Source organism: Carlito syrichta, unplaced genomic scaffold, assembly GCF_000164805.1.
Source record: "Carlito syrichta isolate Samal-C Ts95f unplaced genomic scaffold, Tarsius_syrichta-2.0.1 Scaffold288018, whole genome shotgun sequence".
NCBI lineage: Eukaryota > Metazoa > Chordata > Mammalia > Primates > Tarsiidae > Carlito > Carlito syrichta.
Window position 1 is genome coordinate 223,344 of NW_007232114.1, and position 19,469 is coordinate 242,812.

The following is a 19,469-nucleotide window of genomic DNA, read 5'->3' on the forward strand; positions in this document are numbered from 1 at the left end:
AATCAATATTTATCATGGCCCACAATCACCCCAGTCCCTAGTACTGAGTATTCACTTTCTAAATAGATTTTCTACACCATTGTTAAAGATTTAATGGGATTACTGTTTTCCTTGCCACAGTAGTAAGAGAGTTCTGTCTTCTGTCTTTCACTGAGTATTAAAATACTAATGTGAAGTTTACATTTGGCAATAACTTACTCTGTTAACAAGCTCCAGAAATGTATTTCTGTAGACGTCTATGCATACATGCATTCTTCCATACACACATAAAAGGTAAGTAGCAGGTGGAATGCTGTTTACAAATTGTCATTGCAATTTGGGACTCCTTTTCAGGTATTATAAATTTGAGTCCTTAAAGTTAGTCAAGAATGGGGAGCATGAGACCCTCAAATTGGTAAGTAAACGGGCATTTCTCCACATTGTATCACATTACAGGGTCTGGAATGAGGATTAGGAAACTAGAACTATATGTACAGAGAACTTTTCTTACAGTCGCTTTATTGCTTGCTTTCATACATTTTTCATTGCCTATGTTGTTCCATCCTCTTTGCTACGCAAAATATATTTCATTGTCCACGTGGCTAATCTTGCTCCTGCCTTTATTTAACACAATAAAGAACAAATTACTTTAATATACAGTTCTTCTTAGCAGTCATCCTTTCTACTATTTCTATATTCCTTTCTAGAAGTCTCCTGTTTGTTGTATGACCATGTTAGAGACTGGTGCACATTTTATACAATGTCCTTTTCTTAGTGAGACTTTTGCTACTCAACCTATTTAACAGTGTAAAGCTAAACCCACCACTAACCAGCATTTCTTGTCTTCTTTCTTTGCTTTGTTTTACTTATCACTACCTGAGCACCACATGTTGACTTTTCTTATTGTGGATAGCCCTTCTCTCATGCATAGAGTATAAGCTCCACGAGGGCAGGGATGTGTCCCTCCCCCAACCCTCTGTCCTGTTTTCTTCTCAGTCACACCCTCAGATTCAGAGCATCTATTAATAGATCTGTGCCAGACACATTTCATTCATCCAACAAATAATTGTCAAATGACTTCATTAAAAAGTGATAGTGGAAACGAGAAATGCTGTCATGGGACCCAAATCCACATATCCGTATTTCAAATATTTTTCAACTAAACACATACTTTTGCTTCTTCTCAGTGCCACTGACAGATGACTAGCCTTAGGACAAGATTCCTAGTTTATAAAATTCCATGGATAGTTCCATGTATTCTGTGTGTTTTCATACTTAAGAAGAACTTTGTAGAGAGCTATGATACCTATGAAACTTCATAACAACTTTATTTATAATAAAAGTATTATTTTTATTTTAATAAAATAAAATTTATTTATGAAAATCTATAATTTATTATTATATATTTATATGTAATAAAATATATTGATTGCAATTGTATTTATGAGCATTAATGATAGTTATTATTGCCAGGCCTGGTGACTCACATCTGTAATCTCAGTACTTTGGGAGGCCAAGGCAAGAGGATGTTTGAACCTAGGAGTTTGAAACCAGCCTTGGCAATATAGCAAGACCTCATCTCTAGAAAAAATACAAAATTATCTGGGAGTGGTGGTACATGCCTGTATCCCCAGCTACTCTGGAGCTGAGGGGTAGGAACTACTGAGCCCAGGAGGTCAAGGCTGTGGTGAGCCATGGGTCACAGCACCCCAGCCTGGGTAACAGATCAAGACCCCAACTCAAAATAATAATAATAATAGTTTTCATTAAAATAATGGGTTCTCTCTTATTTATCTTTACTAAGAAGAACTGGAGCACAGAAAGGATTCTAGAGGGCTTAGAAGGGAGGAAAGTCCTCTTATGGCCTACTCAGCTGAGTTCCAATGAGAAAATACTCTTGATGATCCTGTTCTGATGTGCTCTGTAAAAATATATATTTTCATGTTTGTCCACCCCAACACAAAACAGGATGCTGACACATAGTATATGCACTGAATAGTTAGAGGCCCCCGCCAGACTACAGCTAACACAAAAAGAAGATAATATGATAAATGAACATCCTCATTTGTTAGTAATTAAATGTAACTTATAAATTTAGTATTTTATTCTGTAGGGTATTTTTGTTTTTATTTGTTACTTTTTTGAAAACCATGAAGTTCTTTGGTTACTTTGGAGCAAGATAACCAAATATGGTTGATTTCCTAACAGGGAAATATCTAGAAAGTTCATTCCCTTCTTGTCACATGGTTTTTAGGGGATTTTTAAATAGAAAGCTACCCTGAAGACAATGGAATCAAATGCAGCATATGGGCAGAATAAGCAGTCTTAAGAGGCAGGAATTGCAAAGTAAAGGAAGTCTTTTTGCTCAAGTAGGGATACAATTTTTTTTCCTCCAACCTCACAGCCTCCCACCGCCAGAGGTTTAAAAATAATGAAACTCACGTTTTTATGGTTCACACACTTCATGAGGACCAGCTCCCGGTATGCTCTCTTGGCATGTGTTTGGTTCTGAAAGGGTCTGCTGAGTTTCTTAATGGCCACATTTCTGTCAAGGACAGCATCATATGCAGCACTGCAGAAATCCAAAAGAATCCCAGAATTAAGAACAATAAGTCTCTTAGAACTCCTGTCTACCTAACTAAGGGTGCCAGTAAACGAACATACTATTTTGGAAGCCTACTCAGACAGACGCCATCTCCTCAGGTCACATGTCAATCAGGCTGTAAGTAGAGATGTGAGTGACTGGGAGGAGAAGGAAGAGGAAGAAGAGAAGAGGCAGAACAGAGGAAGAGGTAAAGGAGGAGGAGACAAAGAAGAAAAAGATCTTGCCAAGAATACAGCATATAATTACATCGGTGAGTGAGAGGGGGGAGAAAAAAAGACAAGACAGAAAAGTGCCAAAATGTCCCACTAGCCATGAGACTGGGGCAAATCATTTAATCTCTCTGGGTTGAATTTCCCATCTATTAATATATGTGGGGTTTTTCCTACCTATAAAACTCCATTGTTCCTTGGTTATTTTAAATGAACGCTCATTCTCTCCCCATTCACCAGAACTGGTGTTTTTTAGAGAAAGAGTCTCACTATGTTGCCCAGGTTGGTCTTGAACAAGATCTTAAGCTCAAGCTTTCCTCCTGCCTGAGTAGCTGGGACTACAAGTGTGTGCCACGGAGCTTGGCTCCAAACCAGGTTTTAAGGTATGATGTTAATTGCCATGAAAGCACAGGTGGGTTGATGATCAACATGTACTCATGAACAATAATAAAGCTCAAATAAGAAATACAATCAGATGGAATTTCAGAAACATAAATAACTGCATTTAAAAACAAAGACAAAAATAAATGCTGTTGACATTTGAAGCTTTCAAACGGCTTGTGAATGATAATTTGCAATGCTTTGAGAAAGCAGTCTAAACCTGTAGTACTATTTCTCTCATACTCAGAATACACGGGTTTGGAGAACAAATGAGAAAGTGAGAGACTTCTTGACACTACACTTAATGATGCATTCACAAGATATGTGTGTTCATTCCCGCAACTTTGGGTTTTGCTGAGTTCTGTCTTCGTTGCTAGGAAGGAATGCAAAACCAGAATCCACTGCAATTGATCTATTGAATTGGAAGTAACATGAACTACTGAAGGTTCATGCCACTAACTGAAAAGCCAAAAGTAGAATTAGTGTGCCATAAGACATTGATAGATTCATAGAATAAAATTGAACAAATTCTTAGAGTCATCTGCTCCATGCCTTCACTAATGCCTGTTTCTTTCTAAAATATCTTCACCAAAAGTTTCTCCAGTCTCTGCTTGTGTACCTCCGAAAACATGGAACTCATTAATATCCAGGCAGCTCATTCTGTGGTTAGACAGCTTTGAGAACAGAAATGCTACCATTCTGGTAAACAGAATCGCCTTTCTGTGGTCTACACTGACTACTGTTAGTCCTGTCTTTCAGAACAACTTAAAATAAAGTATTCCCCTTCCCTTATTAACCATAGTGTTTGAAATCTATTAAAAGACAGCACAAGACTGGCCCAAGCATAAGCACTCCTTCTCCTTTTCTTTTTCTTAAGCTAAATATCACCAGGGTCCTATCACCATCTGACAGAATGTGGTTTTAAGTTTGATTACCATCTGGTCAGTTTCCTCTGAATTAACTCCAGTCTGTCAATATTCTCTGAAAATCTGGACTCTGAACTAAATAAACATTGCTACTCTAGATTGTTACTGAAGATTAGGGTAGAGTTAGCAACTTCTTTATTCATTCCCGCACTCATTCACTCAACAATCCTACTCTTACATAGTTAATATAGCTAAGTCTGTCCTGGCTTCTTTGATAATAATATTACAAGCGATTAACTTGTAGTGTGCCTATGTTAAATAAAATACTGTCTTTTTAAAAAGTGTGTTGCTATTACATTATGTATGTTAGCACCGGTACTTCTGTTCTTGTGTTTGCTCTTTTTAACCTAGCAAGGTCAGCACAGGTTAAGGAAAGTGTCAAATGGGCATGCATCTTATAGGTTATGCATAAGGACAATCGTTAATTTGGAAATATGGGAATTAAACTTATTATCTAAAGTTAAGTAATTGTATCAGCAGAAAACCGATCAACCACCTTAAAGAGGACTGAATCTTTTTTTTTTTTTTTTTTTTTTTTTTAAGAAAGCAGGATTTATTGAGAGGACAAAAAAACTCCCACAGTGTGAGCGGACCCAAGGGGTTTCCGAGGACTGAGTCTTAAAATTAACTTAGCTGGAATCAAAAAAGAAAAACAAAAAATGGCCAACAGTCATGAAGGCATACAAAAAAGTCAGAGAGGTAAACTCTGCCACTGCTTGGCCAAATTAGAACGTGTCCTCCCCAGGTAGTTTCAGAGATCCAGTCAGCTGGATTGATATTGTGATTGTCAGAACATACTGCCGGTTAGCATTCTGATCAGAGTCTATCTGGTCTGATTCTACCCTCTATAGACATTTTGCTATCAGACTATCCTTCAGAAAATATATGTAAGGATATTGCTTATATTTGGTCAGACTGTTACATTTCTCGTAATTTAATAAATCAACAGTTGGCTTTAAATGTGGGATGTTAGTGAGGATTTTCAATGTGAATTTGAGTCCCTGAGATATTGACTAGGTCATGCAAGACAGTGGATCACCTCCTACCTCATGTGGAATAATAGAAATGCCACCTTCTGTGGTTTCTTGGCAAGGAAATAACTAGTTCGTTTCTTCAAGAAACACTGGCATTTCCTCTCCCTCTGATATCTCCCCCTTGAAGCAATTTTAGGTATGAATCTCAGCTCTGCCATTTACTAGATGCGTAGTATGGGCAAGTTATTTACACTTTCTAGCATCAGTTTCCTCGTATTTAAAATGGAATAATAATAACCTGACAAGGTTGCTATAAGGAGTAAAGGAGTTAATGTATCTGTAGTGCCTCACTTAGAGTGAGATCTCAATAAATGAAGACTGTTGCTATGTTTTAAATCAGTATTCTTTCCTGCTTTGTTATGTAATGTAGGGCAGTGTAAAGTATATTTTCCTATAGCATGTGTGATAATTGGACATGTATCTACTAACCAACAGTGTTTAGTCTTCCACTAATTACAAATCCATTCAACTGTGCCACCATCTTGACCACTTATTTCAAATTTTGTCTTATGGTATCATAAAATATATTAAAAAGCAAAGCTTTGTTAAAATCTAAATACATTAAAGCCCTATAGTTCTTGCTTACCACATTGATAAACTATCTGGTATGATTAGTTTTTAATAAACTCTCTATTCCCAGTGATCATTGCACCCTGCCTTAATGGCTTACATGATACATTTTTAATCACTACCAAGACCAATGTCAAGTTCAGGAGGTATCTCTTCTGACTTGGCGCAGTGGCTCATAGCTGTAATTCCAGCACTTTGGGAAGCTGAAATAGGATGCTTACTGGAGCCCAGGAGTTCGAGACCAGCCTGAGCAACAGAGCAAGAACTTGTCTCACAAAAAAATTTAAAAATTAGCCATGGTGGCACATGACTGTAGTCCCAGCTACTCAGGAGGCTGAAGCAGAAGGATTTCCTGAGCTCAGAAGGTCAAGGCTGTGGTGAGCAATCATCAAGACACTGCACTCCAACCTGGCTGACAGAGTGACACCCTGACTCAAAAAATAATAATAATCTCTTTTTCCTTCTAAAGAAATAAGAACCTTTGCCTGTCTGCAGTTGTATAGAATACCGTGGTGTGGCACACTGAATTTCCAGTTGACTCCCTTGTGTCATAGCTTTATGTATTAAAGAGACTTCAGACTTAGGTATATACTTTCCAGAGGCTTTTGTGGCTAGCATTGTGGATTCCAATAAGGTCCTGCAGATGCCCTTATGAGAAACCTGCAAGGCAGAGGTGAGGATGGTCATCATCTTCTGACATTTCTTGTTTGGCAAGCAAGGTCTTGTGGAGACAACAGATTTTCTTCTGGAGAAATGATTCGTGTCACTCTCCAGATTCCTTGATGAGAGGAAAGTTAGCAGAGGCCACAATGAACTCCAGGTTCCAGTCCCCAGTACACAGCATAATGGAGTGGCGATAGCTACTTACAAAGCAGCAACACATGTACAGTCCCAGCTCTGTGATGCCCTCATCTCAGCTTTGAGCATACAATCTGAAAATCCAATGGCTCTGATATTCTTTCCGAGGTAGGAGCTCTCTGGTGATTCAGCTCTCTAGCCCTGGAGTTATTCCGAGAAGCCCAGACTACAGCCCACTTCTCTAGGTCTTCCAGTGACTTGCAAGCACCCATTTACCATAATCAATCTCTGCCTACTTCCCGTCTTCTGCCTTGAACCCCGGCTGACACTACAATCTTTCCCATTTTCTGCAATCCTGCAGTGATGACTAGCAGAATCTTAGCAAATACATCTGCAAATTAGCATCATTGATGCTGTACAGTCATAAATTGATGTCTGAAAGTTTTCCATTACTCTTGAGTCATCTTTTTCTTTTTTTAAGAATCTTGATTCATGGAATTTTACTTTTTTCCCCCTTTTTTAAATCTTTAAGCAGGTAAAAATTTAGATAAATCTTTATGAAGATTTTCCAGCAATTTCTCAGTCATTTTGCTGAAGATTTTCCAGTGGCTTCTTTACATACGGTACCAAGATACTCCCACTTCTACTATTTATAAAAGAATGATATAGCCTTCTGTTGTTATACTCCTGTCATTTAATCCAGTGCTCCTCAACCTTTTTGGCATCAGAGACAGGTTCTGTGGAAGAGAGTTTTTCCACAGATGCAGGGGACACGGGAGTATATAAACAGGCATTCGATTCTCACAAGGAGCATCCAACCTAGATCCTGGCATGCACAGTTCAAAAAGCGGTTCGTGCTACTGTGAATCTAATGTCACTGCCGATCTGACTGAAGGCAGAGCACCACTTGCACGCTGCTCACCTCCTGCTGTGCAACCGACTTGCAACAGGCCACAGACGGTACCGTATTTGATGATGCTGTGAGGCTATATTCACCCTGTTTTTATGTATTTATATAAAACATATACTCATCCCTACAGACAAATAATTGTCCTTAACATATTCATCAGTTTTTTTCTTCTGGCAATTGAAGGCAACCTCTTACACAAATGTTCTTCCTCCTAAGTCATAATCATTTATTTAACAATATTTCTTGTGCCCCTTCCCTTTCACATTTAAAATGTGCTCAATAATATTAACATGTCTGTGGAAGAAAAAAATCCCTAGGCATTATGAGAAAAAAATTATCTCTTAAACCACAACAATCAAAAGATCATTAGATCATCTTAAATATCTTAAACCATAGCCCAGCAAGCCAAATTCTATCCTGGGACATAATAGTACCCTTCATTGCTCTATTCCCATGTTCCCACATTTCCATTTCAACTTTTTCAAAGGCCTGAACTAGAAACCATGAGAACCATGTTGTTGAATCTGCCAAACTCACCTCTGCCTTGGGGCTTTGATAATTGTTCCTCCTTCTGCCAGAATGCTCGACATGCATCCTCACTTGGCTAACCCCATCTTGTGACTCAGGTTTCAGCCCCAAATATTTCCTCAGAAAAGCCTTCTTTAATCACCACATCAAAAGTCAAGTTGAATTTTTGGTTTATTATTTTTGTCATTGAATGGTTGGGCTATACTAGTTTGATTATATTTGTTAGGAATGCTTCTGATGGCAAGCAATAGAATGATGACTAATAATGACTTAAGTAATAAGGATATTCATTATATCACATAACAGAAAGCATAAAAGTAGGCTTATCTAGGTTGCAGAGGTGCATTATGATTTTTGTAGGCACTAGGCATTTGTGCCTTCTGATTTTCTGCAAATTGGTTCTCAGAGTGTTGAGGGTAAACAGTCAGTAATAAAAGAATTCCATTAGTACATCAAAGGGCAGCATTGCAGGTGCTGTGATGCATAAGGATTCCATATCAGGAATAAAGGGCTTATTACGCCAGGTGCTGGGCATAATGCTGGCAGACAGTCCCTCAGCTCTTACCCCACTTTGTAGATGACCTCAGCTGAAAAGAGCTGCCTAACCTAACTGCCTCTTCATAGACAGCCTTTATTTAATAACTGATGAGCATGGGGTTATAAAAGCCTGGCCACTTCACCCCCCCCACCCAGGAAAGCTGGTAAGGCCTCTTCACAACTCCCAGTAGGCTCAGAGGAGGCTTACACTGAGACTGCACTGCAGTCGAACTTCTATCTCCTCTTCCTCCTTCTTTTCCCACAGAGATTGACTCCCAGAACACTTCCTAATAAATCTCCTGCATAAAATCACTATCTGAAAGTATGCCTTCTGGGGAATATGGTGTTTGACTAGCAATAACTCACAGTCAAAGACAGCAATATGGTGTGATGTTCACCTGGATCCTTCTCTAAGCAAAAGGTAAGATCCAATTGTAGATAAAGGCGGCTAGACTCCAAGCTCAACATCAAGAAAAGCCATTTCATCTGTGTAACCAACTAACCTAGATGACAAAGTTCAGTTATAAAGTCTTTTATTAAAATTACTTTGCATCTGATAGACAACAAAGTTAAATTGGGGCAACAAGAGGGCTTGGAGCCAAGCTCTCAAAGACAGTGTCAAAAGCAGTTGCTCTTCAAAACACTAGGAACTGAACAAGTGTTTCACAGCTCTTCAGGAAACTAGTGACAGGGAAGCCTACACAAAGACTATATACCTTGATGAAAAATGTGGGACCAGCTTAACAAGTTCATCAACCCAGAAACTAGATCAATAGAAAGAAGATGGCTATCCTAGACACAAGGCAATTCCTGGAAATCAAGATGATGACATTAGAGAAGAAACTGAAGACTCCCATAGAGGAACTGCTTCATCTCAGTGAAACGGCAGGTGTTATAGTACATGCAGACTGGCTAGCTTGCTCTTCTTTGATCTCTGTGATAAAATGTCTCATGACCATTCTGCTTTTTTACTGACTGTTGGGTGGACCATTCACTTAAGATCTAGCCCATGCTTTAACCTACAAAATCCACAATGTTGCCAGGCAGTCATCTGATAGGATAAGGAAAAACCTTGGAAAATTACATTTTGGCTTGATGTGAAATACATGAGGGATACAGACACTGGTCACTCTTGCTAGAAAGCATATGGGGAGTAGTCAGACATCTTTGTTACACTAACTTTGCTATTTATTGTGTGATATAAATCTATAATTATTTACTTTCTTACTGTTTAGCAAAGTTTTTTAACTTTACAATAAAACCTCCAACAAAAATAAATTAATAAAATTGAAATTGCCTACCTAATTAAAGTGCTATATGCCGAACTTTCTTTTCTTATGTTTTCTTGTTTACAACCAAATGAAAACCAGAAAAAAAATCTCCTAAAAGAATACCAGTATCTATTTCAAATTTAGCAATGATTTTAAGAAGACTGTGTCCCAAAACAATGATTTAACACATGCGGCTTCATGTCTTGGGTTTTGGGGGCTACTCAACAAGATACCTTAATCTGGAAATTAATTTCCTACAATTCTGGAGTCTGGAAAGTACATGACCAAGACACTGGCAGACTCGGGGCCTGGTGAGTGTTTGTTCCTCATAGATGCTCCTTCTTGCTGTGAACTTACGTGTTAGAAGGGCTAGATCTCTTTTTTAGGGCACTAATCACCTTCCAGAAGCCCCACCTGTGAATAATAGTCTATCAGGGATTAGGTTTAATTAGGTATCTACTGGGGAAATGCAAACATTAAGACTGTAGCACTGCAAAAAAAAAAAAAAAGACATTTACAGATTACTCTTGAATCATCATTTATATCAAATGACTGTTCTTCAACATTAATTTTGCTCAATTTCAATTCCAAGGATTTTGGAATATGGTCAGAAAGTTAAGCAATTTCAAGGTTTTGGGGATATGGTCGGAAAGTTAAGTTAATGTATTGCCGCCATTAGCAGAAATGATTTTGTAAGCATTTAAATTATTCTGCTTTATATCATTTATCAAATGCTTCAAATAGAAAATTAATGTATTTCATTACTAGTTTGATATTTTTTTTGTCCAATCCAATGATTCAAAGTAAAGATTATAGAAGTATTCTACCAAAGGTTAAAATCTGACAACAGTGTGAAAACTATCATATTTTAGTTAAAAATGTTGACACTGGAGATATATTACTTATTTTCTCAGTAATAACACAAATACAACACTTTTACAGACCGTAATCATATGAAAAACAATACTCTTACCACATTAAGAAATCCATGAAGTAGAAATTGACTTTGAATTGTCTGTGGTACAAATATGTGAATACACTGAACCCAAACAAATTGCAATATTCTACAAATCAAAACAGAAGATGTAGGTGCCAAGATTTACAAATATTTTTATGAATACATGGTTAGAAATACTTTATTACAAAATTTCAAAGACAAAGCTGATGTTAAATCAAAAAATAAAAAATTCTACAGCATGATAATTGGCATATTTTTTGGCACTCCTTATAATTCTGATTGAAAATACTTTTTCTAAATAAATCATCTAAATTTTGGATGTGTTTGCTTTGCAAAATCACTTGCAAATATTTAATCATAGCACTTAATAAATGGAGTACTCCAATACTTTAGCTCTTGAAACTTTTAGGAGGTAGCTATTATTATTATAAACAAAACTTACAATTAGAGGCTCACTAGATTTTATTGGAAGAAACTGAAGCAAGAAAGTAACTGAAAAAAATCAAATGATATGAGTTCTCAGAGGGAGGACAAGATTTAATTTTGAGATTCCATAATTAATTATGCTCTAGAATATCTTAATTTGTGAGAATAATCTTTCAATAGAGTTCTTAATTTTGGGATGTGTTTATATTCTGTGTAAGACCTGGTGAAGTTTCTAATTTCAGAATATTTACAGTCTATATAGAATTTAAATATGAGTGTAAAGAAGACTGTGCCCCAAAACAATGATTTAACACATGCAGCTTCATGTCTTTGGTTTTGGGGCTACTTAACAAAATACCTTAGTCTGGATAGCTTATAAACCACAGAAATTAATTTCCTACAATTCTGGAGTCTGGAAAGTACAAGACCTACAGTTTTTCAGCATCGAAATTTGACAAACAGTTTCAAAAAACCATAATTACAGACAATCTATTTGACAAGTTCTGTCTTATAAAATTATTTCTTGGATAAATGAACTCTAAATGAAGGGAGGAAAGTCAGTGTCTGTGAAAAAAATTGAGATGAAATACTTTTACATTACAATACAAAAATAAATTAGAATTGAGAATATTTTCAACTTAGCAAAATTTGTTCTTACCAGATACCTAATCTCTTTAGAAAGTATTTTTAAAATAAAGATATTATGATCTGTATTGAGTGTGTCAATATTTTAAATTTATTAGCCATAACATGCAACTTTGAAAATCCCCAGAAATTTCAAAAAAGCTTAAAAATAATAAATTCACATTGAAAAACTGACTTCAGAAAAATACCAGTGAAACCATATTGTAGAAAGATAGGGCCAATAACTTTCAGCTGATTAAAATACCTGAGATGTATCAAGAGTAATCAAGAGTAATGATATTTTCAGTAAGAAGTGGCCCAGAACACTGAGTCAACATTTTTAAAAGCCGACTCAGAAGCAGGAAAGAGGCAGCTGTGGAGAGCTCAGGCCACATCCTCCCTGCACCAGCCAGGGCTGGTTCGGGGACAAACAGTCAGGGCTCCTCTCACAGACTCTCCTCACCCCATACTACTGAACATATCGAGTCCTTATTTTTCTCATTTTTAATAGTTATAGGCAATCAATATAAATAAGTTTTAACATGTTCATTGTATTTTTACTTTAGTTTTTAAGAATGTTTATTTATAACAAATTTTAATAGCACTACTTTTATAACCATCAATATCATATACTTTGGTATGCCCTTTTACTGCCAAAATTTTCCCCATTTAGAGATAAATAATATGGCCCCCTGCTGCTCACCGTCACTGTTCTTTTGGCTAAAGAAGCTTTTGCACATAGCTTCCCCAAAACAAAAGAGGCAGAACCAAGGAACTGCTCTTCCTGGGCTACATCCCACCTTCAGCATTTCCTAGCAATAAAATTCAAAGTATGATTTGTATTGAATTGTTTTATCATAACCAGATGTTTCTTACAAACCTACATGGTAGCTCAGGTTAGCATCAGCCCATGGATAATGTCAGAGTTAACTAAAGAGTAAAAGAGTTTACAGAGTGTATCATCTTTATATGTTCAAGAAACTCAACAATGAGCCAGTGACTCTCATACTAGCCTTGTAGTAAGTATATGCTACATTTAAAGTTAATGACCTAAATTCCGGCTACTCGTAAGACTGAGGTGGAAGGACCGCCAGAGCCCAGCAGGTCAAGGCTGCAGTGGCCAGGAGCGGCCACTGCACTCCAGTCTGGGCAGCAGAGTGAGACTCCAACTCAAAAAAAAAAAAAGACGTTAAGATATTCCTTTGACTCACAGGTTAGTATTATTTCTTGAGCCCTGTAAAACTGTTGAGAACCATTTAGTGACCCACAGAGGTTACAAATGGATCCTGTACACAGGACATATAATTATAATAGAAATAAACCTCAGTGCTTAGCCCATGGGCTTGCATTTTCTTCCTTGAAGCCTGCCCCAGCACAGTGCTTCTGACTTTGTGATAGTCCTTCACAGTCTGACAACTGATGCAGCATTGCCAACGATGCACCACTCCTGACATCTCTTGCCTCCAAAAAAATGTATATTAGCTAATGTTTACGCCCCTGGACTTCTTTCCTTTGTCACTGCTCTGTCCCTCTTTGTCTACTATTTATCTTTTCTCATTTCATTTCCTCTGCCCAATCATTATTGAGGCTGACATTTATGAAATTGAATTCTATCTTTGCAACAGTTTATCTATACCATAATTGTAATATGCTTATCATCTACTGCTTTTTAATGCATTTTTTTTCTATCCTCAAAGTTGTGCTCCTTAATGGCTGCAATCCCCAACATTTTTATTGAATGAAATTATATTTACTATTGCTAAATATTTACTTACAGAGCTTTAAATATGTTAGAAAAAAGGCATTGTATAAGTTATAGGACAAAAATTTAAATAATCTAAGCAGCATATATTAACTTAATGCTGTGTTACACAAAATGTCAAGATTTTATCTCTTAAGCTAAGATCTCTTTCTCAAAAGTCCTGATTTAGATGAGAAGGGCCTAAAAAAACCCCATAATTATCTTTTGGAGGGCAGGCCCCTTGTAGTACAGGCTTCCCTTGCTAGGTTAAAAGCTGTTCTAGAAACTCAGGCATCAGTGTAGCACTGGCATCAGTGTACCAGCTAGCCTTGTGCTGAGCTTCAGTGAATTTTTTTGGAGATTCTTTCAAGCATTTGCCCATTTCATGATGGGTGGTTTACAAGCACACCTGCCCACACGGTACTGAGTGTTCAGCAGTTTTTGACCAAAAATAGCATGACCTTCATGTCCTACCCTCCCTATTCACCTAATCTTGCCCCCAGGAAACTTTTTTTTTGTTTCCCTGGATGAAAAATTCCTCGAAGGGAAATGTTTTGCCAATGTGGAAGAGGTGAAACATGAAACAGCAGAAGCACTCAAAGGCATCAAAATTGACAAGTTTAAAAACTGTTTTGAGCAATGGAAAAAGCATCTCCATAGGTGTATTGCATCAAACGGAGAGGACTTTGAAGGTGACTGAAGCTTATACTTGTAGGAATACATACCTTTCATTTTAAAAATTCCATTATTCATTTATACACTTGGTCAATGAAGAGTTAAATAATATATTTATTTAGATAATTGAGAGCTGATAGTCAAAAAAAATTTCATGTTAAAAGTTATAACTTACACTTATTTTCTGAACAGATATTAATATTAGCTTGCTGTATTTTTACAGAAAGTTAGAAAGCTAGTAGAGATAAGGAAACAGTTACAGAATGGTCAAGTAATATACTCATGAAACAATTAGTGCATGGATAAAATTTGCTCCTATTGAAACTTTCCTTGTGTTTGTTAAAGAAATAAAAATTCTAGTATTTCCAGGAAATACTAAAAACCAAAAGCATAGAAAAATCACATTAATTTTTGATAAGACCGACGTCTTTGAGAAACATGTGGTAAAACCAGAAAAATGGTTAGTAAATTCTGTAATTGTTATTATCGGCTTTTGTTTGTTTTAAATAAACATGAAGATTGTTTAGTCAAGGTTTCTTCTGCATAGTATTCTTCTCACATAACCTATTTTCCTATGGATTTTAAACTAAGATTGCAACTTTGAGACTACACTTCTTTGCACAATTATCTAAAAAGTACCACACCAATCAAATAAGAGTATTGATTTTCCTCCTAAATGCATGTCTCCTTCTTGCACTCTCCACCTTCTTCCTGTTGGTTGGTGTCATTAATAACCAGTTCACTGACCCCAAATGGATTTCCTGACCAGCTGGTTTTAACAGCCCTCCCTACTGCATCCTGTTTTTGTGGTTTTGTGTGTGCTCAGTTTAGGAACACAAAGCAGCAGACTGGAAGAAGCACAAAAATGGAAAAAATATTTATTTATGTAATCTTTTGTGATGCAGTCTGAGTTTGGTAAAAGGTGAAAATGTGCAAGACTCACTTTAACACTAAAATTCTTTTCTCGCCTATGTTCTTTCTGCGCTGTTGGCAAAAATGAAAACGTGTGTGTGTGTGTGTGTGTGTGTGTGTGTGTGTGTGTGTGTGTGTGTGTTTATCTTATTCTGGGACACCATAACTGCTACATAGATAAAACTATGTGAACACTTATATTTCATGTCCCCTGGGATTATAAAAATAGTACCATTCCTTGTCTTTTGACTAAGCACCACAGGGAAATGGAATTCTATCGTAGCATTTCTTTTTAATTTGAACCAATAGTCACTTTTGAAAATCAAGGTCATTTAAGATGGTTTTGAACTCTTATCTCATTCATTCAAAAAAAAAATTACTGATTTTCTACCATGTCTCTTCTTTACTCTGTTTTTATTTGGATAAAATAAAAGACTTCACAGAAGGTTAAATTTGAATGTTAATAATTTATATCATATGTTACAGAATCAAGCAACAACTTGCTACTAAGGTGGTAAATATAGAAAAGTACAAGCTAAGTTTCTTATACCCAAAGAACTGTAACATATTGAGGATTACTGAATAAATTCAAATAAACCAAAATATTAGCTCAAAAGAAGGAAATACTAGATGCTGATAGAAACATCTAGTTTTAAGGAAATATGAATAATGGCAAAGAGAAGGAATAATTGCTGAAGAAATGTTCTGGAGATGGTCAAATGAAGTGGGTTCTAGTTGCAAGCACAAGATTGGCTAGTAGAGGATAAAACACTTTGCACATAGCATTAACAGGGATGGTAGATGAAAGGGGTTCAGATGTCAGTCTGCAGGTAAATGTGGCAGTGGTGAGGAGCATAGGGATATTATTCAGTTTAGTTTTTAGTTTTGCTGTGAAATAGGAACAAGATCATCAAGTGAAGAGAGAAGATGAGAAAGAAGGTGTTGGAGTTTTGGGGAAAACTCTGAAGAGATGAAATTGTCACCTAGGAATGTAGGAATGCAAATAGACTAGAGATTCTGGACAGTGATAAAGGTTTACTTAATCTTGTTGGTTTTAAATTTAGGACACCAGGCAACGCGGATGTTTATATCCAGGCTTGTTCAGCTATCCTAATGACCAACTGGATTTAACCAGCATTTGAGTGTTACCAGGAAGGAATAGAGGAAGATAGTGAAAGTTTATACATAAGAAAGACTACAATATGAGACACAGCATCTAAAACTGTGGATGAAGGAAATAAGTACGTGATGGTGGTCAGGAAATGAAAAATAATGGCAGATTGTAGATTGTAGATGTTGGAGGGGTTGAAGAATTACTGAAAATAAGGTACTCATATCAAATCAAGTGCTTCACTCCCTCTAGAAACAAACATGTTAAGCTGTTGAAATAGTTAACTTAGCTTCATTTGGATAGTTGAAAAGCATATACAAACAAGATTTAGTGGGTGGTTTTATCTATTTTGTTTTTATTATCTGGCTAACAGGCATACAGAAAGTTTGAGAGTCAAGGTGAAGTATAGAAAATAATAAACATGAAGAATTATCACTGCAGAATGTGGGATTGAACTTGAGGATTTAATAAAACCCAAACTGCATTTCAAGACTACTATATCAGTTTTGAAAACGCAGTTAGGAAAAGGCCTGCTTAGACAGGGATTTATCTTAGCATCTGTACTGGTTGCTATATTTTTACAAGAACTATAATTCTCCCCAGTTTTTAATCATAAACTACAGCTTTATTGCAGTTTCAAGGCAGAAAAGAAAAAAAGAGAGGTTCCACAAGTTTCTGACCAAATTACTGGCAGCATGTTGTGCCAAAAATGCAATTAGTCAATTGTTTCATCATAAATCCTGTTTATAGGCCAAGAAATAATGTAAAATGTTAACATCAAAAACTGCTCTACCTTACACTAAGTATTTTTAAATCATGTTATTTATTAGGCCATGCAAATGACATTGTATGTGAATGCTGACATGGACTATCTAAAGACCACATTTAAATATAAAATAGCGTTCTAATATACTAACTTGGAAAACACAGCAGAAAATATTTGATAAGAGCCATGAAATAAATTGAAATGTACCAGATCAGAAAAGGATCATCAAATATGAACTCAAAGAATTACCAATCTAGAACCTAACTCCGAGAATCTTCTACTCTCTTCTCTGCTTCTAGTTAGTAGATGATGTGCTACCCTATCCAATAGAGGTCTCAATGAGTTAATAACCTACTTGCAACCTACTTATATAATCCCATATATATTTAAACTTGAATTTAATTCATCTGCAACTTTATTACTGATGCATATTTAGGTAAAATATTGAGTAGTATAATAGCTATTCTTCTCATGATTTTATATTGTCCTTTATTGACTATTGAAAAGAAGCTTAAACAGAACACATTTCTTTTTTATACTGGCAGATGATTCTAACCAAATATATTTACCTTACTGAGGAATCACAGGAAATGTTATTTCCAAAACTACAAATTAACTATGATAGTCATAAAAATACATGTTAAGTCTATGTAAGTCAAACTGATTAATTTTGCCATAAAGTTCAACTAAAATCTGCCTCTAATATTTTCTGATCTTAATCTCTACTCTAATTTCTCTAGCTTATAAATAATATAAGTTATAAAAGAGCAATCATATGCCATTTACATTTTAATTGTCAATGTCTCCTTACACATCACCTCTCCATCCATCAATTTCCCATTGCATCAGATAGACTTGGAATGAGTGCAGGTGTTTTGAGATCTAAGGGAAAATGAAGTTGAAAATATGTTTATTTTGGTTCACTGGGTTATCATATGCTTCACGGTCTCTTATGTATTAAAATTAGTGCATCTTTTTGCAGCGCAGGTATGATTTCTAAGATACTGCTACCACTAAGCCCACCCACTTGGTACCCAATCTTGTAACAGGAATAAGCAGGGCTAGAAATTACATCCCAATGAGATCAGTGCCTGGCACTAAAAGCATGTTAGTATGTAGGTAGTGATTGAGAAACAAAGCTTTAAATGTATAAAGCTCGAAAGTAAACTGTAGACAACTTTTTCAACTATGACAACCTATATATACAAGAAACTAGAATAGGTTTCTTGTATATATACAACAATTTCAAATATATATGACATTACCAGTAATGAATTGTGAGATTGAAAAATATTTCCTAAACCATCAATAATAAAAGATACACTTTAACCAACACAGTAGGAGAGATACTGAATTTTCTTTATAGATAATAATATTACAAAATCATTTTCATGTGGAGATATGTTCAAAGAACATACCACCAAAATATAGTAATGGGGCATTATTAGAGAGTTGATCAATAAAAATGTTGTATTTTTGTCTTTATGATTCTGTAGTATTTTCAGCTTTTTTCAAGTTATGATTTGTTGTAACTTATTTTAAATAAATAATTCACTTTCATTCTTAATTTTGCATTTGTGATTTTTCCCAAAGAGAGACCTCCCAGATTTTATAGGCTAAGGCCCAACCATAATACAAATTTTCCTGTCCTTAACATGAATTTTTATATGTCTCCAGCTAAAACAGTATGAGGCATAACCAATAACTAGAAAAAAATTATTTAATATTTTTTAAAAAAAGAAAATTCCTACAGTTTTATGTTTAGAGGAGAGCTTGAACTTAAGAAACTCCTCTGTGGTCATTAACATATATGAATCCTGAATGAATTTGGAATTCAGACTTTGGATATACACTTGTGGAGTAATCTGAGACTGTCGGTTCTCACTGACAATGTGGTAAATAAGTTAAGGAGATATCTATTTGAAATCTAAACATAAAACTGCCTTGAACACCATCTAGCCAATGATTCTTTGCTTAAAGGCATTAGATAATGATGCTGAGGTAACAAAAAAAAACTATGTAATTTTAGAATGAGAAGAAAACTTAAGAATTTATTTAATCCAACATTCCACCTATGAAGGAATTTATGTAAAATATATTATCCCTAAGAAATGTTCATCCAGTTTTGCTTGAAAAATATTAGTAACAAGTTGCTTAAACCTTCACAAGTAACATAACTCATGATGAATAGCTCTCACTCTGATACAGTTCTTTCTTACACTGACACAGAATCCAATACCTATTAATTCTATGTATGTTCTCTGGAGTCAGACTAAGTTTACTCATTTATTGACACTTGTGACTTCAAATATTTGAAGATATCTTTCATCTCCCTGAAGGGCCAACCTCTCTCCAAATTATCTCCAGCTCTAATTTCTTTAACCATTCCTTTCCTGTGTATATTTTCAAGAAAAATGGAAGTGTGATAACTAAATTATAGACTCATATACTACTAATTTAGCCAGCCAGAGAAATTGAAAGCATCTTATTCAAACTTTAAAACTTCTG

General features: G+C 35.8%; 1 protein-coding gene across 6 annotated transcripts in view; it reads right to left on the minus strand.

The window, feature by feature from the left end:
- MAPK10 (mitogen-activated protein kinase 10) overlaps positions 1 to 19,469 on the minus strand; it is a 145,177-nt gene that overhangs the window by 82,840 nt on the left and 42,868 nt on the right. For all 6 annotated transcript variants that reach the window (XM_021710077.1, XM_021710075.1, XM_008053277.1 and 3 more), the window contains exon 3: positions 2,422 to 2,551. Coding sequence is in view for 5 of the 6 variants with exons in the window: in XM_021710075.1 (XP_021565750.1) it covers positions 2,422 to 2,551 (130 nt within the window). In the remaining variant the exon portion in view is untranslated. The remainder of the gene's footprint in view (positions 1 to 2,421; positions 2,552 to 19,469) is intronic.